At 43.3% G+C, this 12,507-nt stretch overlaps 1 protein-coding gene across 1 annotated transcript in view; it reads left to right on the top strand.

Annotated features, from left to right (window-relative positions):
* The window catches only part of LOC121832864 (flavin-containing monooxygenase 5-like), a 44,026-nt gene that overhangs the window by 24,960 nt on the left and 6,559 nt on the right, over window positions 1-12,507 (top strand). The window contains exon 3 of the mRNA XM_042286316.1: window positions 11,298-11,624. Within this exon, the coding sequence (XP_042142250.1) occupies window positions 11,298-11,624 (327 nt within the window). The remainder of the gene's footprint in view (window positions 1-11,297; window positions 11,625-12,507) is intronic.

The following is a 12,507-nucleotide window of genomic DNA, read 5'->3' as shown; positions in this document are numbered from 1 at the left end:
AATCAGATAATATTCTCGTTGCAGGAATATAACAAAAAGAACATTACGAGAATCTAGAGCAAGTCCTGACACGCTAACAAAAGAGCGGCATGAAACCAACAATGCTTACATCACCAACTGGAGTGCCTGTCAGCAACGTCAGCAAAGGCAGACCAGCGGAATGCATCGCCACGAAAACTAAGTTTTCAATTTTTGTAGGCGCCCATCTGCTCGCAAAACGAACGAAACGGCCGATCCTGGATTCAAGCGACGATATCAAGAGATAGCTGCACGTCGACGGCCACCGCATCGATACCCAGTTATCAGCGGATGATTGCTCGGGCCTGCTGGCAGACAGCGCATCGGGACAGCCCATCGTCGGAATCTCTGGGCTATAAAAGCGGCAGTCGCTGAACAACTCTTCGCAGACCAGCGGAATGCATCGCCACGAAAACTAAGTTTTCAATTTTTGTAGGCGCCCATCTGCTCGCAAAACGAACGAGACGGCCGATCCTGGATTCAAGCGACGATATCAAGAGATAGCTGCACGTCGACGGCCACCGCATCGATACCCAGTTATCAGCGGATGATTGCTCGGGCCTGCTGGCAGACAGCGCATCGGGACAGCCTATCGTCGGAATCTCTGGGCTATAAAAGCGGCAGTCGCTGAACAACTCTTCGCAGACCAGCGGAATGCATCGCCACGAAAACTAAGTTTTCAATTTTTGTAGGTAAGATTTCATATTCACTCGCTTACTATTTGTAAGTGCGCGGGTGTGCATTTCGCTGGTCTGCTTTTTGCTTTTTGCTTCTTGTTTGGCGTTTTCACGAAAATGGCTGAAAAAGGTGACTGTCTTTCTTGCCTGAAAAAAATTGGACATGATGCTGCATGTATTAAGTGTTCGGAGTGCACAAATTATTACCACATGGGCAAGTGTTCTGGAATGACAAAAAATGTAATGAAGTCAATGAACGACGTAGAAATTTCCGAATGGCAATGCAACACCTGCAGGTTGCATTCCCAACGACAGTCTGCGACTCCCGAGGTATCTCAAGGGGCGTCAGAGCTGACCCCAAATGAGGAAAAACTTGAAAGGTTACTCAAACAAAATGAATCTATCAGTGCAAAGTTGACCTCCGTCCTTAATAGGATGTCTTGCATTGAGAGGTCTCTCGAGGCGCAGACTGCGAGGTCCGACGCGATGATGCTCAAAATAGAAAATCAGAGTAAAACAATAGCAGGAATCGAGGCAGCCATGAATGATCTGACAGCAAGGTATGAGGAATTGAACGTTCATTTGGATAACCAAGACAAAACAATAAATGAACTACAGCGGAAAATCGGTGAACTAGAGGGAAGGATTTCACAAAGGGATGAAGAGGTTGGTGAACTAAGAAAGGCTATCGACAATGCAGAGCTGTACTCTAGACGGCAGAATATTGAAATCCATGGTATAGTCCAGCGACCGAATGAACATGTTATGAGCGTAATCAACACAGTGGCAACGAAGCTGGACCTAGCACCAGTGACTTCGAACGACATCGAGGCTGCCCACAGGCTAAAAGCTAAAGAAGGAAGAATCACACCTATATTGGTGAGATTTACCGAGAGGCGTACACGGGACTTGTGGGTGAGAAAAAGAACTAATCTTAGAAATGAGAACATTTTTATAAATGAAAACTTGACTAGAGCGCTAAAAAGTTTGTTGTGGTCCACCAAGGCACGTGCGAAGGAAAAAGGATACATGTATACTTGGATGAAGAACGGAAAGATATTCGTAAGGCAGAAGGAGGGAGCGGCGGTGATTCAGATTGAGAGCGAACGAGACTTTATCAAAATTAGGTAATCATGGAATCGCTTTTTGAATCGTTCCGTGAGTGGGACGGATATACGAAAAGTTCCAGAGCGGAAAGAAGTAACGCTGACACTAAACTAAGCTTAATTCATGTAAATGTTAGGAGTATTCACAGACATTGGGATCAGTTAATGTTAATTTTATCTACGCGACTACCAAGTTTGGATGTGCTTATTTTGAGTGAGGTCAGTGCTGATGAGGCAGGTTGCGCTACATTTTCCTTGCCAGGCTTTCATTTTTTCTGCTTATGCCGAGAACAAAGGAAAGGTGGCGGAGTTATGATGTACATAAATGACAAATGCTTATCAGAAAAAATAGATGTTTCATTTGTACAAGCAGAAGTGTGTGCTGCTATTGTTCACAAAATGAATTTTTCTTATGTTGTGTGTGCTGTATACAGGCCACCCAGTTCAAATATACCTATATTCTGTGATGAATTGGAACAATTCCGTCAAAAATTTAATAACAACAAATACCTAGTTCTGGCAGGAGACTTCAATATTGATGTTCTGAATGAGAATAAACAGGGAGTACCGCGTTATCTTGATACCCTCGCTTTATTTCGTCTAGAAAATGTCATTCAAAATTATACGAGGGAGGAATATTATGGTAATAAAATTACAAAATCATGTATTGACCACATAGTTATAAGAATTAGTAATTTGAAAACACTGTCTGGAGTCATTAAGCAAAAGGTAGCTGACCATTACATTACTGTACTTTCAATATTGGGCGAAATTACTGCTGAAAATGTAGATTCAGAAAATGGGTACAAAGTTATACTAGATGCTAAAAAAATCGATAATTTAATACAATCGTTCGATTGGAATTCTTTATGCGAGTTCGATCATATTGTAGCCTATGACAAACTAGTGGACACGTTTCAAGATATTTATTCTAAAGGTGCTAGAAAAATAAAGTTGAAGAAACGAAAACCTGAGAATGTTTGGATAAACGAGGAAATATTAGAATTGTGTGATCAAAAGGAAAGGCTTTGGAGCAGATGTAAGCAAAATCCCGAAAACACAGAACTAAGAAATGAATTTCGTGCACTGCGCAATAAAGTGACAGCAAAAATACGTTTAGAAAAAGGGAAACATTACTTAGATCAATTCACCTCTTCGAGAAGAAATATAAAAAAGACATGGAACCTAGTATACCAATTAACTGGCAGAAAGTCTAAAAATAGCGTGGATGATACAATTAAAAAAAACTTTCCTGGATTAGATTCTTATTTAACGTTATCGGAATCATTTAATAAGTGTTTTGTTGACTCCGTAAGAAGCATAAAAAATAACATTTCACTGAATGGTCCCAATCCCGTCACTTCACAGGTCAGATGCTCTAGTTCGGCGTACTTACCTCAGATGACGGAGAGCGAACTTTTGAGGATTATAAATGCTATGCCAATAACTAAAACACCAGGATTTGATAATATTAGAGTACGAGATATTCGGTATAATTTTGATAAATTAAAACACGTTGTAATGAAAATAATTAATGACACCCTTCATACCGGAAGAATTCCTAAGGGCTTGAAGATATCTATTATACGTCCACTGTATAAAAAGGGTAAAAAACAGGAATTGGAGAGCTACAGGCCCATTTCCATTCTGCCTGCATTAGCTCATATAATCGAGAAGTGGGTACAACTAACAATGACCAATTTTTGTGATAAATTTAATTTATTTTCTAGTACGCAATATGGTTTTCGACAACAAAAAAGTACTATTACACTTTTAGAAGATTTTTCTGACTGTGTTAATCAAGCACTAGACAATAACAAGATTGCCGTGGCACTTTTTATAGATCTATCGAAGGCTTTTGATACCATTGATCATTCTCTGTTACTTGAAAAGCTTTACAGATTGGGCTTCAGGGGACAGTTTTATAACTTTTTTCAGAATTACTTTAACGACAGACAACAAATGGTTAAAATTATGAATAATATAAGTAGTACAGTTAAGTCGAATGTGGTGTACCACAAGGTAGTACTCTGGGACCAATTTTATTTAACGTTTACATAAATGATTTGGGTATTCTACCTCTACGATCTAAGCTATTTCAGTATGCTGACGATACGGTGCTAGTTTTACCTTATGAAAACTATGATGATGCTGCTTTAGTCTTCCAAAGAGATATAAATGAACTAATAGGTTGGTTTAACTCAAATGCCATTTCCGTTAATTTTGCCAAAACTAAGTTACTGTGTTTCCGAAATTCTCATAAACGTATTGATATGTCATCTAGAATTTTACTTCATTCGACACCGTGTAATAATTGTACTTGTAAACCTTTGCCATACGATAATTGTGTAAAATATCTAGGATTATACGTCGACGAACATTTATCATGGAATCAACATGTGGAATCTGAGACTAAAAGACTACGTGCCGTTTCAGCATATTTGTACAGAATAAGAAGCTTGTGCAGCGCAAAAATAAGACTGCTGGTGTACAGGTCGTTAGCTGAATCAATTCTACGATATGGAATCACTTTATATGGTCACTGTTCTCCATACAAGATAAATGCAATAAACATAATTTTAAAACATATGGTTAAAAACATCACATACGGAACTACTTACGCAACATTAGATATGGAAGATAAAGCAAAGAAGCTCCAAATTTTATTCTTTAAAAATTTTCATAGATACGTTACGTTTATAAATTATTTCTACGATGCAACGTTCAAGGTTCCAGTGGACAAGCCTAGGGACCTAAGGCGCAAAGAAAGGTTTATAATCCCCAGAATTTACACGCGATACGGAAAAAGATGCAGAGCTCACTTTATTCCCACCTTATTTAATGAGCTCACTGAGCCTTTAATGAAAATAAATTCGATAAAAGTACTAAAAAAAGAAATAAAAAAGTGAAAGCCGTTTACAAATCCCTGTAACGCCGAATTGGAGCGCAGCTCTTGAGGAGGAGGAGTGAAGGGTACTGAGGGGAGGGTAGACCCCTCCCCCTTCTCCTCCTCCTCCCCTCATTCTTTAATATGCTCCGGGGGGGGGGGGGGGGTGTCACGTGACTTCGGGGAGGGGGTCACGTGACCTCGGGGAGGCGTGACCTGGGGGTGACCTCAAGGCCACGTGACCCCAAAGGTGACCCCCACGTGACCTTGGGGGTCACGTGACCTGGAGGGGTCACGTGACCTCGGGGGGTCACGTGACCTCAGAGGGGTCACGTGACCTCAGAGGGGTCACGTGGGGTCACGTGACCTTGAGATGACCTTGGAAGGGGTCACGTGACCTTGGGGAGGCGACCACGTGACCTCGGGGGTCACGTGACCTTGGGGAGGCGACCACGTGACCTCGGGGGTCACGTGACCTCAGAGGGGTCACGTGACTTGGGGGTCACATGACCTTCAAAGGGTCACGTGGGGTCATCTTGGGGTCACGTGACCTTGAGATGACCTTGGAAGGGGTCACGTGACCTGTCACGTGGGGTCACGTGACCTTGAGATGACCTTGGGAGGGGTCACGTGACCTTGGGGGTCACGTGACCTTGGGATGACCTTGGTTACGCCGACGCCGACGGCGACGGCGACGGCGACGCCGACGCCGACGGCGACGCCGCTCAAGCCGGGAACGGGCCCCTAAGAGCTGCGCTCTAAAAACTTGTGCCTCTCATTGCCTCCATAAACACTGCTTTACTCCCATCACTGTATACTTGCCTCTTGATGATTTCGATAGTTGTGTTCATTTTGTTTTGTGCCGAATTGCGGCTTTGTTTTGTATTAATGTTGGTATCAATGGCCACATTGCACTCGTTCGATTTTTTTTTTATCATGATGTATTAATATGTATTTCGCTGGATTGTCTGGTCCTACGCACAAGCAGAATACTGCTTTTGTAGGCCAGCATTATTTGTATGTATTTGTAAAGGGAATAAAACACATTATTATTATTATTATTAACATGACCAAACAGCAAAAAACAGCACCGGCTCCCATGAAACCAGCTGGCAACACCGAGGATGCGTGGAAGAAGATCGGAATTGATTTCGTCGGACCGTTCACAAGTTTTCCTAGAAACTGCCGATACGCCATCACCGTTATAGATTATTACAGCCAGTGCCCAGAGGTTGGGTTCTACTAACACCCAAAAACTGATGCAGTAATCAGCTTCCTGCAAGAATTCTTCAGCAGGGAAGGTTACCTGGAAGTTCTGGTATCGGACCGCGGTTCACAATCCATATCTGTAGAGTTTAAGGCTGCGGTCCCACGGCAGCCATCTTGAACAAGGCGTTAGTTCAACCAATAAATGGCGACACGCACGCGTGGGGTGGCCGAAACATTGGTTCACAGTGGGATGGCTCGAGCACCATCACGTTCCCCTCATGGCCTTGCTCGCGGCGCTGCCAGCTGTGCTCAGCTATACTCTGTTTCACCTTATGATGTCCCTCAGGAAAGGCTACAAGCGCGACCTCCTTGCTCTAGTGCACATCTCGGCGGCACATGCTCTCGTGCGTTTAAGAGCAGCTCCTAGCGCTATGAGCTCGCGCTTCTAGCCTTCTCTGCGGTACAACATCAGGTGAAACGGAGTATAGCTCAAGTAGCGTGGCCCAGCAAACGAATGTATGCGAAAATGTCAGGCCGGGTATAAATTGTGCTCTGATATAGGGAGATGCGGTTAAGCGGTTCTCATGGGCTTTCGCAATAAATCTTACCAAGAAGGAATCAAATGTTGATTGCCGTGTTAATATTCAATCAATAAAAATTTCTTCTGCAGAAATGCACGCTCAGTAGACTCAATCTTCCAAGACACCAGTGGAAGCGGACGTCAAGTAAACTGCTTCGCGATTTACGGTACTGACCTCACCATTTTAATGACGACTAAAATAACGTCACGAAATATTGTGTTTCACGGGGTCCGGAAGATGTTGTAAAGGTTGTTACATTATAGGGAGTTCCCAGAAAACAAACGCCGTTGAAATATCTTCGGAAGCACCGACACACATGATGTTGTAAGTTCAGCTTAGGAGGAATATGATGAAAACCATCAGAAGAAATAGGAAGACGTTTATTTGCAATGATGACGCTATTAATGAATGGTGTTTAGCGACGGCAAGTTATGAGCGTTCGGGAATTTATAAGTTCACGTGATTGCTAACTATGCACATGCGTTTTTGTCGGGAGATGGTGTTGCGGTGATGACCTGATATCGGACGACTCGTGGCAGACGAACAAGCAAGTTTCTTCTTAGCGAATGGTAAGTGTCCAGTGTCAAGCACAACACGAGGCTACCGATCGTTGTCCACGTTTCGAACACTTACCGCTTTCGACAAAAATCCTGGCACCTGGGCTAACTTTCTGGAAAGACTCGAAGTCTTCCCTGAGTCCAACGCCATCATGAACAGTAACTGAAAACGATCCACTATTCAATCGGTGGGTGGCGAAATGTATCCACATCTGCGGAGTCATGGGCGATGCGCATTCTAAGTGGCTGGAAGTTTACACGATGCCTGCCACGACGTCCAAACACGTCATTGACGTTCTACGCTCCCTTTTACCTACTTTTGCCCTACTAAAAATTCGTTTCTCTGATAACGCCCCAAATCTTGCTTCAAACAAAATAAACAAGTTTCTGAAGAAAAAGAAACGGCATCAGGCATCACATTAGTGCACCATACCATCCTGCAACTAACGGGCATGCAGAACAGATGCTGTGCGAAGCAAAAAAAGCCCTTTTGAATCTTACGAAAAAAGCAGTTCAGTGAAGAATCGCCAGGTTGTTGTTCCAGCAGCACGCGACGGTCTCATCTTACACGGTAAAAACACCCGCCGAAGCAATATTCGGCGGACGAAGAGCCACACCCCTCGATCTCATGATACTGTAGCTTACGAACAAAGATCGAGAGATTCCCAGATCGGGAGTAATTGCAGTTTATTCGGTCGGACAACTCGTCTACGAAAGGAATTTCAGCGGAAGTCGGGCCTTCCATGTAAAACTTGAGTAGAAAAGGCTCTATGTTGGTCGACCAGAAGGTGTCATCTCTCTGAATACGTTGGATATCAATGACCTTGACTGTAAATATAACTAAATCACAAAACTCTGTTTGTGTATTGTTTAACCGCCCTTGTATTTGATAGTAGAAGCTATGGTGGTGATTTGGACCTTTCACACCAGGCTCCTTTTTCTTATTTTTCGCCTCATACTCCTTTGCGGTTTACTTAATACCTGATTTCTTAAATAAACATCCTGCTGTTAGGGAAATAATATGAGACTGTGTATCAAAACACAGCTTTAAAATTAGTATAAAGCGGTACCTTCTGTCATGTCACGTTGAGCAAATACTTTTAGACCGTATTTTCATTGCGTATAAGTTGTATTACCTGTTTCATTTAATTCCAAAGTGTTAAGTGCACTAACGATTGTATGGGCCCTGTACAAAATCTGCTGTGTTGATTGATTTTGGTGTGCTATTGTATCTTCTTGTACTTCTTTAATGTTTATTGTTCTTGTTTTCGCCTGCTGAGCATTGTAAACGGGTGATAGGACCACGTCAGGCAGAGATAATCTGCATTTTGTCCTGTTCGAAGACGGACACTGTTCGAACGCCTCGAAGTTAACTAGAACGGTTGCTCAACAGATTCTGGTACTGCAGCAAAGGGGCCAATTACCGAATACTCCGCCAGGTCCAGACCCAAGAGGAACGCACGGCCTCCTGACTCTCCTGACACTGCCTCCTGACTTTCCATAGCAGACTTTTTGCGAGGGGGTGGGGGGGTATGAGGGGGTGCGGGGTATGTCATGTTGGCCGAGGACGAAGTGGGAACGGAAACTGACGGAAAAAAGGAGCACGAAGGGATATAATAACAATGAACATCACGCAGGATGACTAAGTCACAGTTTCTGCCTGCCTGTTTTTTCTAAAATAGAACACACCCCTTCAATCACCTTGCAAGCCATAGAAAAACTTTTTCTACACGGCACTCTTTGTGGTTAGTTGAATAAAACCAACGACAAAAAATAAAAGCAATGGGAAAAAAGAAGAAAAAGGCAGAGGCAAAAAGGGGGAATGGATATAAACTAATAGAAGAAGAGGAAGGTGAAATAAAACAGTTAGTAGTCCAGCGGTCGGTTCGCCTTTCTTTTCTGCTGTCTCCCTTTGTTCAACAGGTACCACCCGGGGCGCCCAAGGAAGACGAGACTCGAAATTTCGCGAAGTTGGCCAGGCTCAAGTTCGACAGAGGTCTACATTTTCGAACCTTAAAGTCATGTTCGACAAGGGTTTGATTGAAGTTGAACTTGCGTGCGCATGCGCGAAAATGAAAAGAAAAAAAAAGAACAGCGTGGAGGGAGGAAAAGTGCAGTATGTGTAGGTGTATTGGCATCACTGGTTCACATTGCTAAGGAAATCATTGAAGGCGCATATTTTCGCTTTTATATGCTGTAAACATTGGTAACGATATTATAACAATTAAAATACACATTATTTGCTTCCCGAAATTCAAAATATTTGTGTAGAAGCCGGGTAACATTGCCCATAATTCCGAATTCTTAGAACTTTCGTCAAAGATCGAAGGTTCGGTGAACCACCCGAACCTTAAGGTTCGAGGGCAAAGTCGAGATTCGACGAAATTTCGACACACCCCTAGCCGAGACCAACTCCACAACAGCCGCTATGTGCGCAGGAAGTTGAGTGAGCCGCTGGGGCCTAGGTGAGTGGCCACCCTACGTGACACTCTACTACCCTATAGGTACGGCACCATACCGATTTATGCGGTCCCTTTTAATACTTCACCGGAATTCGGCTGCACGCGGTCTTTGAGCTATAAGCAGACAGGTGCTTTAATCGTGACTGTGCATTTTGTTTAGTTTTCTTTTATTGATACTACATATTTTAGTAATCAATATTTAATTCGACGTTAACCTTTTGGCCACTATTTTGCAGCTTTATTTTGATTCGAGCTTACATTTTTAATTCATATGCCTCTCATAAGACAAACAAAAACAGAAAACACTGAACATTCGGCAGCACATTTAGCTATTAATTACGCAATGGAAAATTTAGTGGCACTAACTTTCGGCATAATGCATCTAAAAAGTGTCGTGTGAATGTTGTGCAGATCACCTCCCCCTTTAATGCTGACATGAACCAATTGCCTAGCGCTTGCGTTCTTTTCGCCTCGCCATAGCCAACTTGTGTAGAGAGTGCTGGCGATTCCCGTAACAAAAAAAATTAGAACGACAGGAAGGTGATTAAGCTTTCCCACATCCAGAGCCACAGAAGATCACGAGAGAATTCTGAATCCAGGAACATCTAGAAAAGAGACTCTGATTTCTTTGTTCTTGAGTCACTTAGTCCTGAAAGTTTTCTAAGCCGCTTGCGGCCGATGCTTTCAGGGCCCTCTTGTACAAGTGAATTTCAAACCGCTTTATTCTAGCTCACTTTCGCAAGATGATGAAATGTTTCATGCTACCATGTTAACTTCGCCTTGCTGATATCGGTCAGGTTACACCATTTCATTTTTATGCCCAAGGGATGCATTATTGAATAAATAGAAATTCCAGGGTTTCGGTGACCAAGGAATTTCGGTGAAAAACGGGGGGAGGTTATCAGGTTCATTACTGCTAGCTCCGTTTAGGCAAAATCCCAGTGAGATATGGCATAGTCAGTAAAGGCGACGCCCATTCAGAATCGTCAACAAAGCGCAGTGAATACTACAGGAGTACGTGCTACTCACATGATAATTTGTTTTCGTCCAAAGACCTAACATGCTGGATTACCGTGTGTTTTTTTTTTTGTTTTTTTTGTTTGTTTGTGAGCCCTGGCCTCGCGCCCAGATCTCGCCAAGCTACAAGTATTGTGTCCATGCCTACGTGGTACACGAGCAACGGATATTCTTGATTTAGATTTGTCCTCCATTGCCTTAGAACTTTCGCCAACAAAGCGCTTTGCTATACACAAGATCTGCATCACACAACACCTTTCTTTTGATCGTCGAAGTCGTCCCTCTGCAAGGCTGTCCCAAAACGCATTGCAGCTCTTCACTGAATAGTGATGAAGATCTTCACCGTTTACTGAAAAGCGAATGCCCACGTCACTCATTGCAGCACATGCCGGGATGTGTTGCAATCCCCGGTGGGACTCCGGGGATGGGGATATGTAAAAAAAATGGTATACTTTTTCTATAGGATATTTTCGATAACTGATGTTGTTGTGCTTCGGTCTTCATAGCATCTCTCACACCTTTTCTCTCTTTCTGAAAAGGGTGCGACTGTGAGGAGTGTTTGACTCAGCATGGGGATGTGTTTGGGCGTATTAGGGGAGGGGACTATAAATCAGACATCACAGAATCTCCATCACTATTTAACGTAAACGCGGGGAACGTTCTTGGCTATGTGAGTTCGTGTGCGTTTTAACGGTTGCGGAAGAAAAGCTAGCGATTTAGCGTAATAACCAATAAACAGTGCCTGTTGGTCATTGTTTCAAAAACCCTTTTCTTCTGCCGCAGGTCTACCTGTCATCAAGGGGTGGAATTTGGATGTTCAAGAGGCTTGGGCCAAACGGCATGCCGAATGACGCAGCTTTATCGACAAGAGCGAGGGACTTGAAGAAACGACTGGTGCCTACGTGCATGAACCTCGAAAAACCGGAATCTCGGTTCACTAACTACTTCAACCACGAGGCCTACGGGCTCCGGCCCAAGAACCGCGTCAACAGCCAGCGTGTTGGCGGGAGCGACGTGCTGCCATTCTTGATCTTGAGTGGCATCGTCATCCTTAAGAGAAACGTTGTCGAGTTTGCGGAGGACGGCATCCTCTTCGAGAATGACAAGGAGGTAAGGTCCAAACTGACACTGATGCGCATTAAACGTTTCCGCTGAACAGCATCAAAGTAGAGGCAGCCTTGCACCGGCGGGCCATTGAAGAGTGCTGTCACTATTTTTAACTATTTTACTCTGATGAAAACAACATACACCTTAATTTCTCCGGGAGAGCATTTGGGGGGGGGGGGGGGGCAAAAACCATTTTTTCGTAGCAAATTAAGTCTGTCTATTGCAGTCGGTAGATGGTCGAGAGAAAAAGGATAAAATGGCATATAAAAGCGTGCCGTTTCTGGTCTGACTAAATACATTTATGTAGTGCTAAGATATTGTGTGGTGATTGTACTAAAAAAGATATGAAATAATCTGTTGAAAACATGTTTCTCATTGCAGCATCCTTGGATACTATACAGATTAGAAGCACAAAGTTTCTTGCACTGCATTATTTAGGCAAAACGGTTTAATAAAAGTTTGATAGACTATCCTGCAATAAAATAAGGAGAAATGCAAGTAAGTCAGGCAAATGACCCCCTACATATTATTATTTTATTTAGCACTCAGTAAATGCGAGTACTATGAGCTTAGTGGGGTGAGCTCTTTAAAGGGATACTGAACCAAGGAATTTAGTTTCCATAATAAGTGGCGAACGTTCTTTCCACGAGCCAGCAGCCGCCGGTGTGCGCGAGCACACGCAACAAAAATGACGTCAATGACCTCCATTTGCGGTTAAGAGGACAGTGAAATGTATGGGCTTCGGGCCAAAGGAGAATAAAGACAAGTTTTTCATGTACACAGCGGTGTCTGGTGTAAAAGGTAAGCGATTATTTGATCAAACGAGCACGTAGCTTTCACTTGTAGAGATGAAAAGCCTGTCTTTATTCTCCTTTGGCCCCAAGCC

The sequence above is a fragment of the Ixodes scapularis genome, unplaced genomic scaffold (assembly GCF_016920785.2).
Source record: "Ixodes scapularis isolate PalLabHiFi unplaced genomic scaffold, ASM1692078v2 PGA_scaffold7__128_contigs__length_106722199, whole genome shotgun sequence".
In the NCBI taxonomy this organism is placed as follows: Eukaryota; Metazoa; Arthropoda; class Arachnida; order Ixodida; family Ixodidae; genus Ixodes; species Ixodes scapularis.
The sequence above is the reverse complement of the archived record's forward strand: the minus strand, read 5'-3'. Positions and strand labels throughout refer to the sequence as shown.